This window comes from Nycticebus coucang, chromosome 20 (assembly GCF_027406575.1).
Source record: "Nycticebus coucang isolate mNycCou1 chromosome 20, mNycCou1.pri, whole genome shotgun sequence".
Classification (NCBI taxonomy): domain Eukaryota; kingdom Metazoa; phylum Chordata; class Mammalia; order Primates; family Lorisidae; genus Nycticebus; species Nycticebus coucang.
The window spans coordinates 4,945,968-4,966,071 of NC_069799.1; the positions used below are offsets into that span (position 1 = coordinate 4,945,968).

The 20,104-nt window shown below is 38.6% G+C and overlaps 1 protein-coding gene across 1 annotated transcript in view; it reads left to right on the top strand.

Annotated features, from left to right (window-relative positions):
* The first annotated feature begins 10,828 nt into the window (after positions 1-10,828).
* The window catches only part of LOC128573096 (inactive N-acetylated-alpha-linked acidic dipeptidase-like protein 2), a 234,104-nt gene continuing 224,828 nt past the window's right edge, over positions 10,829-20,104 (top strand). The window contains exon 1 of the mRNA XM_053573292.1: positions 10,829-10,969. Coding sequence (XP_053429267.1) covers positions 10,927-10,969 — 43 coding nt within the window. The 5' untranslated portion in view covers positions 10,829-10,926. The remainder of the gene's footprint in view (positions 10,970-20,104) is intronic.

Here is a 20,104-nt window from a genome sequence, read left to right on the forward strand (position 1 = left end):
ACAGCAAATTAGAATGCTTTGTAGTTTCACTCCGACCTGACTTCCAAGTTGGCAACTCTGTGTGTCTGTTATTAGAGGATGACTCTTTTATGTCTTAAAAATGTGATGTTACTTGCAAGCCATCAGAAATTGTTAAATAACTGTTTCGTGTGTGTGTGTGTGTGTGTGTGTGTGTGTGTGTGTGTGTGTGTGTGTGAGAATGTTAACATGTAATTTAATAAAGCTCTCTGGCTTCTTTATTTAATAAAATTACCATAGAAAGATCATTAAAGTGACAATACATTCCTTGGCATTAGTTGACTTATCTTCTTTTCTTATTAACTAACACTCTTTACTGCTGAGTTACTTTCTTGTTTTAATTTACAAAAATATTTTCATTGACACATTGTAATAGTACATGTTTGTAGGGTATAATTTTGAGGTTTTAATACTTATTATATGTTGTACATACAATTATAAAATCCGGGGATTTAGTGTATTCATCTGCATTTATCATTTCTTTGTGATAAGAACATTCAAAAGCTTCTCTTCTAGCTATTTTGTAATATAATATACCTTCCTGTTAACTAACATCCCCTGTGGTGTGTAATAAAACACCAGCCCTGTCCTTCATATCGAATTGTAACTGCTTGTTGATCAACCTCCGCTATCCTCTCCTCTGTCAGCCCCTTCCCAGTCCTCAGTAACCACTGTTCCCCTCCCTACTTCTCTGGTTGCACCTCTGCTCAGTTTTCCCCTTTCAGGGCCCACATGAGGCGAGAGCGTGCACGCAGCATTTGTGTTTCTGTGTCGGCTTACTTCACTTAACGCCGTGTCCTCCCATGTGGCCTCAAACAACAGCAATTCATTGTGGTTTTCATGGCAGGATAGTTTTCTACCAAGTATCTATGGCACATTTTCTTTATCCATTCATCCATTGTGGGGCACTTGGGTTCATTCTGTATCTTGACTGTTTTAAATAGTACTGCAATAAACACGGAAGTGCAAATATCTCTTTGCTGCCAATTTCATTAATTTTCATCTTCTTTGTACTTACACCCAGTAGTGAGATATTTTTAATTTTTCAAGCAACCTTTCTATGTTTTCCATTGTGGCTGGACTAATTTACAGTCCCACCAACAACGTGTAAAAGTTCCCTTTTCTCTCTATTCTCTGCAATGTTGGTTTTCTTTTGTCTTTCGGTCATAGCTGGTGTAACTTGAGTCAGGTGGCATTTGATGGTAGTTTTACTGTCATTTCCACTTCCCCGATGATTAGTGATGTTCAGGGTTTTTTCTTAATGTGCTTGTTGGCTATTTGTATGTTTTCTTTTGGAAAATGTGCATTAAGATCTTTTTCTGATTTTGTAATTGGATTCTTTGGCTTTTCATTGTAGAATTAAGTTCTTTATATATTCTGGATATTAACCTTCAGTCAGAAGTGTAGTTTGAAAATACTTCCTCCCATTCTGAAGGTTTTTTTCTCCACTCTGTTAATTGTCTCCTCTGCTGTCCAAAAGCTCTTTCAGTAGATGTGACCCCATTGGTCTGTTTCTGCTTTTGTTGCCTGTGCTTTTTCAGTCTTATTTTGAAACTCCTTGCCAAGCCACAATGGCATCAAGTATGTTCCTGTGTTCTCTTCTAGCAGTGTTTTACATTTACATCTTTAGCCATTTGAGTTGATTTTTGTAAATGGTGAAAGATAAGGGTCTAGCCTCATCCTTCTGCATATGGATATTCACAGCACCGTTTATTGAAAAGACTGTCTTTTTTTCCTACCGTACACTATTGGCGCCTTTGTTGAAAATCAGTTGGCTGCAGTGTAGGAGATTATTTCTGAGCTCTTTATTCTGTTTTATTAGTCCAGTGGGATCTCATTCCTCTGGGTCTAGGCTCCAAGCAGCCACAGTGTTGGTGCTGTGAACTGAGTGGAGTGACAGCAGGGCCTCAGGAATGGAGGGGTCAGTGTGCACCTGTCTCAAAGGCAGGGTGCCCTGCAGCCGTGGGCCTGGCTTCAGGAAGGCACCGTGCATAACATCTAGGTTGCAGGGCTGGGAAATATCATGGGGTTCCTACTGTGGAGTAACAGAGGCATACAGACTCCGAACATTGTCCATGCTGGAGTCAGGACCTGTTAGTACCCTCCTGTAGCAATGACTGTTCATATCTGTGGCGGTGATAGGGACTGCAAAGGTCTCCAGCTAATCTTTTCTCTGGAGAAGTCCCCCTGGCTCCTTCCAATCCTAGCAGGGGAGATAGCGTGGCTGCAGCAAGATGCCCCCTCCTCTCTCAGTGGTGCTATCCTGGGCTTCGTGCTCCACAGGGCATTTGCCATAGTTCCTCAGTTACTCCAGGCAAGTATCACTGTTCATTTGTGCTTCTGTTGCCTTTCCAGAGTGGGGGGCTAGCTCTGGGGACTGTCGCCATCTAACTGACACGCAGGTGATGACACCTGAAGGAGTTACTTTGTTCTCTGCTGATACTAATTTTCTTAAGACGTTGTATGCAATTTGATGAAAAAAGTAATACAAAATTAGAAGTTTCGTTAGTAGCATCAAAGCATACTTTTATCTATCTATTAATCCTAATACAAAGCACTGAGTAGGTTTTCGTTTTTTGACTTTTTAAAATACACACATGGATTCATAGAAAAGTAAATACGATTATGTATGTATTATACATTCGGTTACGTAGCATTATAATATCAAGTCTGTGTGGGGATGTTAGAAAAGCCTTACAAGGGGGGTTGACATGGGTCAAATAATAATGGAGGGTGAGGAGTCACTGGGTTGGAAAACTGTGGCGATGACAGTGGGTGTTATCAGAGGCTGTGGACGGTGTGCGGTGAGTGTGGATTTGCCTGACTGCTATGTTTCAGGAACCTCATTCTGGCAGAAGGAGAGACGGTGGATTACAGGGAAGATGATTTCATTTAGAGAGTTATTGTGGCAAGAGATGACAATGTGTTTCCTGAGGGAAATGGGAAGTTAAGGGGACGGATTTCAATGATGTTTAGGACACAGAATTTATAAGACTCAGTGACTTTTGGGACATGAGATGGGGCAGGCAGGAGGAAACCCTAAATCTCTGTCTGGAGCAATGTGGGTAAACTATGATGCCCAGACCCAGAAGAGAAAGGGAAGAAGGTGTTGCGTTAGAATTCTTCAGCAGGAGAAGATTTTAATTATTTCTACCCATTTTAAAAACATACTTTAAAATACACTATGTTGTTTTTCCCTCTGTCCCAACTTACCTATCTCTCTCATTTCTGGAAGACTCACAAGTATTAAGAATCTCTAATCAAATCAATCTCAATCTAGAAGTTCTTGGCTACAAGCAACCAACAAAAGTTCCAGATTTCATAAAGAGACATTGTTCTTGGAAACTATACGATGAAACTCCTAGTTCTAATGTCATGTAACTCATAATATCAGATTGCAAACTTCATTGCATTTGTTCTGTCACTGGATTTATTTTAATGAAGAATGGAACTTTTAAAAAGTAGGCTTAATTTAGAAAATGTTGTGTAATATTATTTCCCAACCTTGGAAAATATTTGTCTAACTTCAGAAGGCTGGCCAGGATTGGGGATCTGTGTCCGTTTGTTCTTGAGAAACAAAAGTAGTATTCTATTACTTTTCAGGCAAGTAAGGTAATAGTTGAACATTTAAATGTAATCTCATTTAATTCTTTTGAAACTCTGTTACTTACCCCCAGTTTGTAGATGAGGAAATGACCGAAATGATTTAAACAACTCCTGCAGGACTGGATTTTAGAGTAAAGTAGGTCATCTGTACTCTAAAATACTTGCAATAAACACCATCAGGGCATGCACTTGAGCAAAGAGTGCATCCACACACACTGGCAGCTGAACAGAGGAGCACATATTTTTGACACTTGCTTTACTAATATCTTGAAAGGTCACAGATGTAAGTTGTCCAATCCTTTCTCTCTTTTTCTTTGCTCTCCCTGATATCCATAGTCAAAATCTATGGTTTTAATCAAGTAATTTGTTTTCCTTTTGTGATGCTTTTACTGAAAAAGTAAGTACCAGGTTTGGGTAATCTTTAGATGTGTAGTAACATTTAACACACTCAGAGTACCATGTTACGTAGCATGTGAGGCTAGCATTCAGAATTTGAGAACCACTTTATAATTTTCTTCAAATTTTCACAAATATCTTCCCTTAAAAATCAGAACTAAAAAAAAATCAGAACTAAATAATAATTACTTTAATAAATGATCATAAAACTTTTACCCGCAACAGTGATTTCTTCCCCATTTATGATCAAAGCCTCAAATATCCAAAGAAATGATAGAATTTATAATACCCTTCTCTGCCCTCTCTTTTGGAGTACTGGGGTGTTTCAAATAAAATTAGGTAATAGAGTTGTACGTACTGTTTTCTGTTGTGCCATCCAAACTGTTTAAACAAGGGCTCCCCAAGTTTTACAGAAATGACTTGGAAGGCTCATTCACTCTGATCTTTTCAAAATTCTGGAAGTCCTTATGATAATTTTTATAATTTTATCAGTTTTCTTTCCACTATTCAGTGAAGCTTTTCTGGCAAATGACCACAGTGCCTTTTGCTTGTGAGGGATGTGTATGTATATGTATTAAAATACAGTCCTATATCACTTAATGATTGGGGTCCATTCTGAGAAATGTGCCCTTGGGCAGTATCGTCCCGTGTGACTGTCACAGACCAAACATCACAGAGTGTTCAAGGTCAGACACTGCGCTGAGCACCTCTCCTGTGTGGTGGCTATAAATTGGTTTCATAGTAGGGCTGAGTACATTGGATACTTTTTATTCCATTCTTGGGATATTTTGCTGAGAAGAATATGTTCCAGCTCCATCCATGTAAACCTGAAAGAGGTAAAGTCTCCATCTATAAGGCTGCATAATATTCCATGGTGTACATATACCACAATTTATTAATCCATTTGTGGGTCGATGGGCACTTGTGCTTCTTCCATGACTTAGCAATTATAAATTGGGCTGCAATAAAAATTCTGGTACAAATATATTTGTTAATAATGTGATTTTTGGTCTTCTGGGTATATACCTAGTAGAGGAATTAAAGGATTGAATGGCAGGTCTATTTTTAGATCTCTAAGTGTTCTCCAAAAATCTTTCCAAAAGGAACGTATTAGTTTGCATTCCCACCAGCAGTGTAGAAGTGTTCCCTTTTCTCCATATCCACACCAACATCTCTGGTTTAGGGATTTTGTGATGTGGGCTAATTAGATGATATCTCAGTGTAATTTTTATTTCTCTGATGATTAAGGATGATGAACATTTTTTCATATGTCTGAAGGCCATGCACCTGTCTTCTTCAGAGAAGTTTCTCTTCAAGTCCCTTGCCCAGCCTGAGATGGGATCACTTGTTCTTTTCTTGCTAAATATGCTTGAGTTCTCTGTGGATTCTGGTTATTAAACCTTTGTTGGAGACATAACCTGCAAATATCTTCTCCCATTCTGAGGGCTGTTTGCTTGCTTTACTTACTGTGTTCTTGGCTGTGCAGAAGATTTTTAGTTTGATCAGGTCTCAGTAATGTAGTTTTGGTGTTGCTTCAATTGCCCGAGGGTCCTCCTCATAAAATATTCACGTGTTTTCCCTGCACTTTATTCTAGTATTTCAGTGATCAAAACAGAATTGTACTGGCACAAAAACAGAGAGGTATGGAACAGAGTAGAGAACCAAGAGATAAACCCAGCTACTTACCATTATTTGATCTTTGACAAGCCAATTAAAAATATTCAATGGGGAGAAGATTCCCTATTTAACAAATGGTGCTGGGTGAACTGGCTGGCGACCTGTAGAAGACTGAAATTGGACCCACACCTTTCACCTTTAATTAAGATAGACTCTCACTGGATTAAAGATTTAAACTTAAGACATGAAACTATAATTGTAACTTTTTAATTTCACAGGTTTTTAATTGTTTTAACTTTTTCACTCTCTGTAATAACACAGCTAAAAATGCCAACACTTTGTACAGCTATGCACAGATATTTTCTCTCTTCATATTCATATTGTTTTTTTATGTTTTTTTTTTATTAAATCATAGCTGTGTACATTCATTTGATCATGGGGCACCATACACTTGGTTCATAGGCCATTTGACACATTTTCATCACATTAGTTAACATAGCTTTCCTGGCATTTTCTTAGTTATTTTGCTAAGACATTTACATTCCACATTTACTAAGTTTCACATATACCCTTGTAAGATGCACCACAGGTGTGATCCTATCAATCCCCCTCCCTCCACCCACCACCCCCCTCCCTCCCCACCCTTTCCCCCTTCCCCCTATTCTTAGGTTGTAGCTGGGTTATAGCTTTCATGTGAAGGTCCTGAATTAGTTTCACAGCAGGGCTGAGTACATTGGGTACTCTTTCTTCCATTCTTGAGACACTTTACTAAGAAGAATATGTTCCAGCTCCATCCATGTAAACATGAAAGAGGAGTGGATGTGGAGAAAAGGGAACTCTTTTGCACTGCTGGTGGGAATGCAAATTAATACATTCCTTTTGGAAAGATATATGGAGAACACTTAGAGACCTAAAAATAGACCTGCCATTCAATCCTGTAATTCCTCTACTGGGCATATACCCAGAAGACCTAAAATCAAATTGTAATAAAGATATTTGTACCAGAATGTTTATTGCAGCCCTACTCATAATTGCTAAGTCATGGAAAAAGCCCAAATGCCCATCGATCCAGGAATGGATTAATAAATTGTTATATATGTACACCATGGAATACTATGCAGCCTTAAAGAAAGATATTCTTCAATCCCATTCATCTGATTTACCATCTGGATTCTGAATTCTGTCTCTGACATTCTGACTATTTCCTTTTGGTTGGGATTCATTGCTAATCCTAATCCTTATTTGTAATCCTTTGGGTGCATCAAACTAGTTTATTTTTTTTACATGTTTCCAGAGTCATTTTCCTGATTTCTTCTCATCTGAAACTTCTTTCAGTTCAGGGTGGGCAGCTTTGCACTGCTTCTGTTCTCCTTTCCTGGGGACTCTCTGATTGAGTGAGAGGAGATTCCCTGGGTGGTGCTTTTGTGTCATGTTCTGGAAGACTGATCCCTTCCAGAGATGGGCAGATGAACTGAGATCTTGTGACATGGCTCTTCTGTGTTGTCCCCCATGGTTGTCACAGTTCAAAGCAGTGCCGAGGAGTCTCCATGTGGAGGGACGGGTTGGTCCCTAGGCCACTGTTGGATGACTGGGGAGAGGGCTGGGCGAGTCCTTCTTCACAGAGACAGGTGTGGCAGGAGATTGCTCTGCTCAGGTCTTCTGCTGGCATGGCAGTGGCTGCTGACACGGGAGACAGGGCTGCGGGCCCTCTTGTGCCAAGGTTCAGGTATAATGACCATACAGCAAGGGCAGTGTGTGGCTGTCAGCCCCAGTGGAGAGCTGGGTCACAGGTGTGGAGCTGTGAGGTTTCATGGGAACATGGCCTGCGGGCTGGTGCATGCGTCCTCAGGTTGCAGCCCACTGGCCGGTGTGCAGGACTACAGGAATGCAGACTTACACATTGCCAACAGTGTGAGAGGTGACAGTTGTGTGAGTGTGGATCTCCGCTCGGGTCCAAGGGGGAGTGAAACTCAGTAGGGTACACAAAACCAGGGGGCTTGTTCTGCTGGTTGTTGTGTGGGATATTGTGGGCTTCTACTAAGGTGTCTTAAACATTTGCCAGGTCTGCACCATTTCCAGGCATCTGGGTTGTCTGAGAGTCCTCCCTATGGCTTCCATGGCCCCTAAGGCTCACAGGGCCTCAGTGAAGCCACTTGGGGCATCTGGGAACAGAACATAAGTTTGAACTTCAATTTTCCACTTTTTCCTCCCTGGAATATCCCCTCATCTTCATCGTTAGTCCTTATCCTCCTTTGAAGACCTTTAATTTCCCTTTTCTGATGATGTTAACTTCATTCACTTTTATGTAATTTACTGGAGGTATAGTATCACTAGGAGCTGTGCTAGGTGCTAGGGATATGGCTAGGAATACAGAAAGGGTCTCTGGACTAATAACTTCGAGGACAGAAATAATGAAGCATTGTGGTAGTCCCCCCCCCCCCCGATTAGTTTTGCTTTCTAAAGTTTATTGTTTCTGATCAACTCCAGTATGAAAATAGAAACTTCCAGAAATAAACAATTGATAATTTTAAGTCATGCAGCATGATGAGTCACATGATGAAATCTCACCAATCATCCTTTTGCTCAGGGATGCTGCAGAAACCTGCTGCAGAAACCTGCTGGTCACTTAGCAGCCATCCTGGTTATCAGATCGACAGTCGTGGTATTACAGGTTTTGTATTCTAGTAACTGTTACTTTATTTAATAGTCTTGAAATGCAAGAGTAGTGGTGCTGGCAATTTGGACATGCCAAAGAGAAGCAGGAAAGGATTTCCTATAAGGGAAAAGGTAAAGGTTCTCACTTTAATAAGGACATTTTTAAAAGTTGTATGCAAAAATTGCCAAGATCTATGTAGTAAGAACAAGTCTTCCATCTGTGAAATTGTGAGGAAGGAAAAACTTGTGCAAATTTTGCTGTCACACCTCAAACTGCAAAAGTTACAGCTGCAGTGCGTGTAAAGTTCTTAGTCAAGATGAAGAAGGTGTGAGCTTGTGGGTGGAAGACATGAAGACAAACGTGTTCGGATGGGAGTTGGGTTCGGTACTCTCGGCAGTGCCAGGCATCCGCTGGGGGCCTTGGAGTATCCGCAGCAGGTAGGAGGGGAGTTCTGTCCCTAATGTACAGTGTCAAAGAGCTGTGGTGAAAGGGAAAGTCCAGAGCACACGGAAGGGGACTCAATCCAGACTGGATTCAAGAATTTCTGCATGTGAGTTAGGGAAGGCAAAGGTGAGAATAAGGAGATTTGGAGGCATGTACACAACTTTCCAGATACATTTTAGAAAACATCCTGGAAGAAGTTTTTCAGGCATGCACAAAGGCCCAGAGGAAGAGAGAAAATGTACATGTGAGGGTACTTTATTAGTGTTACGCATGATAAGGTAATTTATTTTAAATTCAGGTTACTTTTATGCATCTATAAAAACTTTCAACATTTCTGGTGGTGTCTATATTTTTACTTTTTTTTTCTTGGCTTAAGAAGAGTTCTTTATTTTACTTTCATGGTAACTTCCTATCTGCCATAATTTTGGCTTGTAGATAATAAGTGCTTTGTAACTGTTATTGACTAACATTGGGTGCCTGGGGCAGGTATGTGAATATGTTTCCAAGTTTGCCATAATGAGTGAGGATGGATATCTGTGTTGTTCCTCTGACAGGGAAGTCAGAATGTATGATTACAGTGTTTTATTGGCAAACATTCAATTTTATCTTGCTTCTAATAAATATGTAGCATGATACAGATGTTACAGTGTGTAATTGCATGGGTGAAGAGCTACTCTACTCTGAGGCAAACCATAGCCTGGATTTCAAGTCCGAGGCTTCTGGCATCATGATGACAGAATGGGCCCTTGAAAGGCCCAGCTCCCTCATATTACAGATGAGGAAACTGAGACCCAAGGAGGTGATAAATGAAAGATACGATTCTGAATTGTGATGAGGATTTGTTAAAGCCATATTTGGCTTCATTTCCAATACTTTTAGGAATGCCTATGGTAGCTATTTGACATTTCTGTTCTTTACATAATTTATGTAAGCAATTTTTGCATTAAGCCAGCAAACATGGTATGTAGATTATTTTCAAATTAAAATACAGAACCATAAGGGAAACAATTTGAGGTTCTTTTTTTTGCACAAGTCTGATTAAAGCCAAGAGTTAAGGGATTCTAGAGGGAAAAAAATGGAGATTGTTTTTTATTCTAGGTACCTTATAGGAGAAAAACTTAAATAAATTACTTTAATTTTATGATCTCTTTCCTTTCTCATTTGCAAATGAACATTTAAAGATAAATCTCCAATTTGTAGCTCATCTTTGCTGGAGACTATTTTTGTTGGAGGCACAACAGTTAATCTGAGTTAAAACTACGTTCCTGTTTGAAAGGAATGCAAATCTCCATATTTCAGGGTTCCCCTTGTACAAATGAGGACCTTGGGGCTCTGTGGTGCTGGACGGAATAGCTTCTTCAGGTTCTTTAAATCAGCACAACTGGTGTCAGAACATGGTCCGTGACATCAGGGCCTCAGTTCAGCATTTTTTCTACTCATCTGAAGAATGAGAGGAGGGAAAGAAGGAAGAAGAGGACAAAGAGGGAAATGAAAAAGTGTCATTTGTTTTATGGTTTTTCTTATCTGTCACTTGCCATGCTTAGCACAGTCATATATTATGGCTTTCAATTTTCATACTAACCCTCTCAAATAGAAATTACTAATATTCTATTTTACGGTTGAGGAAACTGAGTCTCAAAGAAGTTATATTTTTTGCTTATAGTCACACAACATGCATTAGAAATACTCTAAATCTGTCTTTATACACTGCACAAAAACTGACTCCCAAGGGGTTCCTTATTTCCCTATGTTTTTGAGAAATGGATTTTGCTTAACTTATTTTAGATTTTCTTTTAGTTCTCTAGGAGAAGCAGATTGGAAATACTAAAAAAGAAAGAAACAGAACTGGCTCTGAACCATGGTGTGTTGATAGTATCAATACTCTTTCAGGACTACGTTTCTGGACTAAAGGGAAAGTAGGGATGTAAAAGTTAATTTCAGAACTGAAACACAGCCATGTTTTGCGAAGCACACGGTAATAGCAGGACATTGGATCAAGGGATGTGATCTCACTTCGTAGTAAAACAGGTCCTGCAAGCCAGGTAACTCAGGAAGCAGAGTGGTAATTATTCACAGAAGAAAGCAGGTAGTATTCTGTTACACTACCACAGTGGGAAGTCAGAAGGTCACAGAGCTAGCAGGGTAACTGACTAGAAATTGCTTGGCCCCCTTTAAAAAGAGATAATACGATGGGAGAGAATGAAGCAACTTTACCTAACCCGTCTTTGCAAGGTAAGTGCCAAACAGCTTTTGAAATGTTCACAGTCAGAAATGTAAGCAGTGCTGATTACCAGCAGGTGTGTGTGTTGTACACACACCTGTTTGCCCCTGGGTACCCCGGTCTTGTTCCTTGTGGGGTGGGAAAAGAGAGACTGCTGTTGATTTAGAAGAAGTGTGTTGCCTCCGTGTTGTCCAACAACTCAACCAAAAATGACTCACAAATTTGGTAGAAGGTAGGGAAAGCCTTATCCTTAATCCTCTAGTGCAATGCTTGCAGATTGGTGCAACTGACTTCAAACACACTTTCAGGTCAGATCTTTCCAAAAATAGACAGAATATTGATTTTCATCTCTATTTGTGGAATTTTTATTTGTAGTCAGGTTTTGCCATCTCTGGGGTTTGCCTGCTAAGTGTTCTTGTAATTGATACAGCCACTCTTTAAAGGTAGAAAACAGGGGCTCAGATGAAAACATGTCAGTTGGAGAGCACAGTTTTACAGGTCTTACCTAACCGGACAGCTTTGTTCTTTGAAGGGATTGGCTGTGTTGACATTGGCTTGAGGAGGCATCCATGCTTAAGCTTGGCAGTGTTGACGTTGGCTTGCGTAGACATCCATGGTTAAGCTTGTTAATAAAAACAAATATAGGGTGGCTCACACATTTCACATTTTTGAGTGATAAACGTTCTTTCAATAAAGAAAAATGTAGAAATTGGGCCTAATGCATATTTATTGCAGTGATTTCTAGTTGCCCATTCTCTTGTGAATTACGTACTGTCTCTATAAGTGAAGTTTTGATTCAGGCATATTTTTAAAAATTCATCTGATAATTTCACGTTTGTTTGTTTGATTATGTTCTTGTGACGTTACGAACAATATGCCATCAAGAAAATTCCTAAACCACTTAGTTTTCCATTAAATGCACATAATGGAACGTACAAGTCCACCTATGGAATAGAATGCATGTGGAATAGCATGCAGTGATCACGGACCTGCCGGTCAGAGCAGTGACTGATCCATCTTATAGCTCAACTGTTGCATTTTTAATTTGGTTTCTTTATTTTTTCTCTATTTAACCTTCTAAAGAATCCCAGAATCTTAATTTCCTAAAGAGTTTTGGCATACTGTTTAAAATGCTATTATAAAGCATTATTAATTTGAGAGATTAATTTAAAAAGTCTTTTAATTCCATGGAAGAAAAGAAGGTAAAAGCTTCATTTAGCCTGGTTCTATAACAATAATTTATTTGTATATGGCTTATGGACAAAATAGTACACGATCATAATATATACCTTAATTGTAGCTAGTATTTTTCCTTGGAAATATATATGGGGAGCATGTAGGTAGTTAGAGTAGTTCATGTAATAATAATTTTTTACACAATGTATGTCACTGTAAACCACCTGACTATCCTATTCTAGGTTGTGCGGGTGTATTACCTGTGGAATAATCCCTAAATGAACTCCATGTTAACATCAGAAAAACATGTACAACTTTAAAACAAGTTCTGTGATAAATGGTTTGATTGCCATGATTTAAGGCAAAGAACAATGTGCCTAGATTTGTAAACAATGTATATCTGGGGACCACTTGTGAGACTAGTTCTATCCTAGGATACTTTCCTTTGTGTATGCTGGGAAAACTTTTTAATAGAGAATATTTTCTCTTTTGCTTTTATTGGAGTTGAAATGTACCCTGGTAATTCTATAAAAATTTCGGCTCTGTCTTCTTGGAATACTGAAATACATCTATTCCAGTGGTATTTGCATTAAGATTATTATTCATTTCACACCTATTAATCAGGTGTGAAATGAAAGTATTTTAGTTGTTGGTTTTAAATTATTTCTGGGTTTCTTCATGTTATAAAGAAATGTATAATATGGGGATAATTTACAACTTTATTTGTATGCATGAAGGTTAGAGGTATTCATAAATTTGTTTACTATGTTAAAAAACCAGTCAGATGTATCCTGAGTCTTCATTTATGGAATGTTGTAGTGTTATTCTGTACTCTGTAAAGTACCTTATCCAGTGTCTGATAATGAGTTCAAAATAGTCAAAGTAAATAAGTTATTTTGAACTGTTGTTTAGTTTTGTCTTTGACTTAAGAGCTTTTATAAAAAGATTCTAAAATTTCTTGAAATAATACTAATTGTTGCCAGCCATTCTTACAAATGGATGTTCTTTAGTAGAAATCACTATTTTCAAGTACTGTGTTTTATGTATTAAACATGTGGATGATTTTTTTGGCTATGAAGATATTAGATTATCATATAGATTATCATTGAAACCCCATCTTGTGCTTTGAATAATGATTTTTCTAAGGCAACGTATCTATATTGTCTAAATTCATTGGACCTTGCAACGTGCAGGCGAGGCATGGACATTGTCTGAGATAATTCAGTTCACTGCTGTTTCCTGTTTGTCTTGACCCAATTATAAAATTGAGCATATGCTCCAGGAGCTGGCTGCGTGAGCCCTGGCTGGTGGAGTCTACATGTTGTCAACATTTAATGTTTCCAGTGGTGTTGGGAACCCATTGTTGGCCTGAATGAAACTGAAGTCATTCCAAGGCTCCTTTCAGTTCAATGTAAACTGATCTAAATTATCTGTTCAAACATAAAAGGCAATCTCTCCCTTTCACTCTCAATGACAACATATCCCCACAGAGAAGTAAGTAAAGACATAATACACGAAGGCTTATAGTTTTCTTGGGATCCATAAAATGAATTATCCAGGGTAGGATAGAATGCTAGAATTTTTTTCCCCTAAACTTTGGAAAAGAGAATAAAAAGTATTATGATATGGCACAAGGAAAAGAGGTAAGTGCTTTTTAAGCATTGCTATTTGCTGAAGAAAGGAAGCATCATTTCCTTGGATGTCTGCAAACTCCCATGTGCCACCAAGTGGAACTCTGTCAGTCTGTGCAGGAGTGGAGGGACATGGCTGGGATGGTGGGAGGGTGGCGGCTCCCTTCTGTCGCAGCCACCTGGAACATGCCTTAGGACAGCAGTGTCCAACCTGGGCCACAGGCCACATGCAGATTTGTGTGTTCTTATCTTCAATGTTATCTGTTTTGCTTATCTGTGGTGTCAGATATCACAAAAAGTATGCACAGAACTTTTCTTGCATGCATCAGCTGTCACTAGTGTCCATGCATTTATTTATTTAGTATTTACTTATTAGACAAAGTCTCACTCTGTCACCCTGAGTAGAGTGCCATGGCGTCATTGCTCACAAAAACCTCAAACTCCAGTCTCAGCCTCCTGAGTAGCTGAAACTACAGGTGAGGCACCCACCACAGCACCTGGCTAATTTTTCTAGTTTTAGCAGAGAGGGAGTCTCACTCTTGCTCAGGCTGATGTTGAACTTCTGAGCTCAAGTTCTCCTCCTTCCTGGGCCTCACAGAGTGCTGGTATTAAAGGCGTAAGCCATTGTGCCTGGCCAGCATTTGTGTATTTAATATGACACTCAAGAAAACTCTTACTCTTCCAATATGTGGCAGAAAAGAAAAGAAATTGGTTACTCCTGCTGGGCTAATTTTCTTCGGAGTCCATCCTTTGGCATAAGGACTTCTTACCTCTTCTCTGCCAGGAAGGATGCATGTTTTCCTTTTCTCCCAGATTCTTACTGGCAGGCAGAGTAGGTCCTGGTCAGAAGTGTAGAAAGGGGAAAAAATCTGCCAGCACCCAGCGGACCTCACCCCTGAATCCTTCCTACCTCAGAAACCCAGTCCCTGTGAATTTTTAGTATTTTCTTTCTCTTCATCCTTGGTCAGAATATGTCCAAGGCTACATTCCTCCTTGAAAAGGACCTGCTATACTGATTTATCCTTGGGATTATTTGAATAAAAGGTATTTCTGAGTGCAGGGCTAGAACAACCTTCTGGGAGAAGCTCTTGTTGAGTGGAGCCTCCCTCGACTTCTCAGCACACCCTCAGGCTGCCTTCTTAGCCACCTGCATGGCTTGAACCCAGCTGGGAACAGCTCCCTCCCCACCTCAGAGCTTCTCAGCTCTCCAACTCTAGACCATGGCTGCTGTAAGGGCTGCAAAACCTTTGTAGAGCAGGGAGTGGAGGCTCTGTGTAGAGAGAAGTGAACTAGCCCCCACTGGAATGCAGAGCCTCGCCATAGCCAGCAGGCAGCTGAGCAGAGCAAAGAGCTCTTCAACCACTGAAACGGAATTTTGAGGTCAGAGTTCTGTTCTGAAGGCCCCAAATTGGTAATTGGCAAGATAATAATTAATAATTTCAAGCTAGAGGAGAGCGTAGAGTGTGCCAACTCCAGTGTTTTCACTTTGTAGAATGACAGAGACCTTATAAAGATGATAAAATTGCCTTTGGTTTCACAGAAGAAGGTGCTGGAACTCAGGTTTCATCCTGTTACCCAGCAGCTGTAACTTCATGGCAGAATTTGCGCATTGAGTTTTAGAGGAATTTACTTTGCTGTTTCAAAAGGGGAAATGGGTCTTATAAATTCTTTCTGTATTGACATCTGTTAGTTTCTATAATTAGGCTTTGAAAACATCATTTGCTATACTGCAAAGCCATTATTGAACTGATCCATCCAGGCCTGGGTCTTCTCTTGACTCTATAGAATTACATTAGCTTTTATTTATTTATTTATTTTTTATTAAGTCATTTGTACTTAATAAAAAATATTATTAAGATCATATTATTTAGATCATAAATACATTTATGCCATTATGGGATTCAATGTGTTGATTATTTGTACAAATTGGAGTGCTTACATCCTACTAATCAACATAGCTTTCACCTCATTTACCCAATTACAGAATTAAGTCATTCGTTTTCTACACCTGATAGATCCAACTTGTATTTGCAATGTGCTGCATAGGTGTGGTCCCCCTACTAACTCTCCCTCTATCAACCCACCCCCTCCTCCTCCCCTCTCCCTCCCCTTCCCTCCTTCATCCTAGGCTATAGTTATGCTTCATTCTTCATATGCAAGTGTGAGTGATTCTAAATTGGTTTCACAGTAGTACTGAGTACATTGGATATATATTTTTTCCATTCCTGAGATATTAGCTTTTAAAAGACATTAAGTTTATTTTCATTCCTACCAGGGGAAATTGGCTTGAAAGTCCGCAAGCACATGCATGGAATGTTTCTCCTGATGAGTCATTTTTAGAAACTATACTAATTATATTTAAAATAAGTAACAGAAAGAATGTAGGCAAGAGGTGCCCTGGTGTCTGTTCTCCAAGCTGCAGCCCCAGGGCAGCAGTCCTGTGGGAGACGGCCTGTTCAGCCGGTTTGGTTTGGTTTGGTGTGCTTGTTTACTTACTGTGCTGGGAAAAATATCTCTGCATTCATCATTGTAAACCACTCCTTTGAGCACCTAGAAATCTTTCTAAACCCTGATCTTGCCTTTAACCCGTTTGTGTTCCATGAGGAAGATTTTCCCTAGCCCCGAGTGACAGGTTCAAAACCTTGAAGACCTGAGAATTTTGGAGTTGAAATATAGATCTTGAGCTAACTGGACGTTTGGAGGTAAAATTTCTAGAAGCTTTGCTGGAAAGATCTCATAATCTTACAGCAAAAACAAGCACATTTGGACAAGTAAAATTGTAGAAAATGTCCAGGCGTGAAATCCCAGGTGAGTCTGAGCTAAATAAGTGAGTTAGCAAAGATGCTTGGGAAGGCCGGTTGGAGGTACCAGACAGGATACTTTGAGCAGGCAAGGAAGATTGGGAAATGAAGTAAGGCATGAGAAGCAGTCAATGAAATCAACAGAACTGAGCTGAGGACACTTTTTTTGTCTTTCTGAATGGAAAGACTCTTCTTTATTAGAAATAAAACGACAAGCAATATACTTGAATGGACTTGAGATAACAACATGGTTCTTAGTTAAAATCTGCTGTTGTGGATGGAGCTGGAACATATTCTTCTTAGTAAAGTATCCCAAGAATGGAAGAAAAAATATCCAATGTACACAGCCCTACTATGAAACTAATTTGGGACTCTCACATGAAAGCTATAACCCAGCTACAACTTAACAATAGGGGGAAGTGGGAAAGGGGGGGGTGGGTAGAGGGAGGGGAATCGGTGGGATCACACATGTGGTGCATATTACAGGGGTATTTGCGAAACTTGGTAAATGTAGAATATAAATGTTTTGGCACAGTAACTGAGATAACGCCGGAAAGGCTATGTTAACCACTGGGATAAAAATGTGTCAAATGGTTTATGAAGTGAGTGTATGATGCCCCATAATCATATCATTGTATACACTTATGATTTAATAAAAAAATTAAAAAAAAATCTGCTGTTGTAGGGAAAGCCAATTCTCAAACACTATGAAATAGAAAGTTTGTTCCTTGACTTTTAGATGATCAAAAAGTTATTGTTTAATCACCTTTGGTTTAAATGATATTTTATGGCCCTGAAATTCTTTCAAAGGGAAACATTGTAAGTTTCGATTAAAGTCACTGTAAAATCCTCTTGAAGAAAAGCTGACACATACTTCAGGGATGACTTGATTGTTTAAACATTATTATTAATGATGCAATTAAAACTCTTTTATCTATTTAAGAGGTTGGATCTGTCTTTTAATCTCCTTTTCCTTAAAGACACAGAACAAAGGATGCAGTAATAATCTGATGATTATAAGTTTATAAACACCGTATAATTATTACATTATATGCTATTCTCTGGATTTTGAAAAGAGTTTAAACAAATTTAGCTAACTGAGTAAGATAGTACTTTTTTTCTTTGTCTCACAGTTTTTGGGGACTGAGGGTTTTTAACCAAGCATGACTTGACATTATTGGAAAGTATTATATTTAATACTTAAGTGAAGGAAAGACAGGTGGCCAACAAGGTTGCAAAGAAAATGTCTTTAGGATGAAAACACATAAAAAGGCATTGAGCTTCAGTGGATCCCCTGAGTTTCTCATCTGTCTTCAGAAAGAGTATGTATAAATAGTTTTATTGCACAGGCCATGTTGTTGCTCTCTTGACGGATATCTCCACCGCGGAGCCCTTCTATTTAGAAAGCACTTTCTTTAATGCTTTTAGTAATTTATATCAAACAGCAATCTTCCAGGCCTCTTTAAACCCCTGCTCAGTGTAATGCAGGCTGCATATTGTGTACTAAAAACAAATGAGTGTGACTTAGAGAATAGATACAAAATTCTGTCTACTGAAAAAAGTCAAAAAGAGAAATGCTTTGACAAGTTAACTACTAATGTAATGCAATTCCTATTAAAGATGTCAGTGGTGTGCTCCCATGCCTGTTAAACAATACAATCAACTTGGTTGTGTGACTTGGGATCTTGGTGGACGATTCATTTTGAGAACTAATTAAACTCTTGAAGTCCATTCTCTGTTTGTGGATTCTGTTCTCACAAGTGAGTTCTTTTGAAAACAAGGCGTGAGAAGCAGAGAGACCTGAAGGATTACGGTGCTTTGTCTTCCTCCTTGTTTATAGACCTTTAATACAATCACGGACAAGTTTATTTGCTATTAAACTATTGATAAATCTTGAGAACTTCTTCATTGCATCCACATTTCTTGGTGGCAGGTTTCAAGATGAAGAAATGCACTTTGCCATAAAAGGTGGAAGCTGCTTCCACTCTTGCTGATTCCTGGTGTTGTTATAACCACAAACAGGAATCTAAAAAGTTACAGAGGATTTCACGCATTTATAGGGAGCTTTGCAGAGGAGACATGATTTGAGTTGACTCAGGCAGTTCTGATAAATTAAAGTAAGTGGCCAGAAGAAAGAAAGTCTTTCCTGACTAAAAGAATGGCAGAGACAAGGCATAAAATTTTTGTGTTTCAAGGTATTTACTTGCTTTATTTCCTCTCTCATTGAAAACAATGACAATTATAACAAAAATTCTACTTTGTGATAAGCTACCAATAAATGAACATAAAAGAAAGTAAGGTTAAAATATATAATAGTTAAAATTTGTTCACAAAACTTATGCCAGAACATTCTGAATGACCAGAAAGGCCATGCATCTTTCTTCAAGGTCTCTAGTAGCCAAAGGAAAGTAAGAAATTGTATTTCAAAATTGTTGGTGTTTAAATTATATAGAAATGTACCAGTCATTCAAAAGATTCATAGGTTTCTTGATTAAATGTGGTGACAGAAATCAGAATTATTTCTATAGACAGCAGGAGATAGGCCTAACTTTAAGAGAGGTTTTTAATTTAGTCAACACTGAGGAAATAAAGTTGAATGAGTAATACAGACAAAGGAAATAGTGTTATATTTAACTTGTCTCAGTATCTTGAGAGGAATGCTTTTCTTTCTGTTTTTAGAGCCAGGGTCTTGTTCTGTCACCCAGGCAGTGGTACAAGGGTGACATTCTAACTCATTTTATCCTTAAACTAATGGGCTCAAAGGATCTCTCTGTCTTGGCCTCCGCATGTAGCTAGACAAGCATCTCCAGTGTCTCTGGTAGAGTTCCTTTTGCATTTTATTTGGTTGGTCCATTCATTTTGTTTAATGAAGGGTTTAGTGTATCACTGTGGCTCTTACAGGGAAGAAGGGATTAAAGAGTCAGAATAAAGAAGAACACATTGGCACTAATGATAAAGATTTTAATCTATGACTTTCAGATGCACTGATACTGCCTAAAAGTTTTTATTTTTTATGTAGGTAAATAGGAATTTGCAAAAAAAGAAAAAAAGAAAGAAAGAAAATATTTAAGTTTTCATTGCTGAGTTTGATTTCTCATCTTACTTTTAGATTCGTATTTTATATTCTTTCCAGTTTACCATTTGACCAATATAAATTTCTTTTGGGTGTTGTTTTTTCTATATTAGAAAGCTCACACTGTTGTCTATATTTGTAGGAGTTATTAATTACTAAATTATATTTATCAAAATATTGTTAAGTATAAATCACAAAATACATGACTTCGTCACATAATCTGCAATCGGTCTGGTATGTATATTATAGGATGCTCTGGAAAAATAGTTTTCATAGGAAATTGGCATTTACAGAAACTGATTAGTTAACAAATGGTATATCTTCATAATCACGTAGATAACAAAGGAAAGCACTAATAACTCCAGTACTCACTTAAGGGAGAAATTTACTCAGTTATTTAAATCTCACAACTGTCCTGGCCTTCTCTCTCTCTGGCTCTAACACACAAGCCAAGCTGATCCCCAG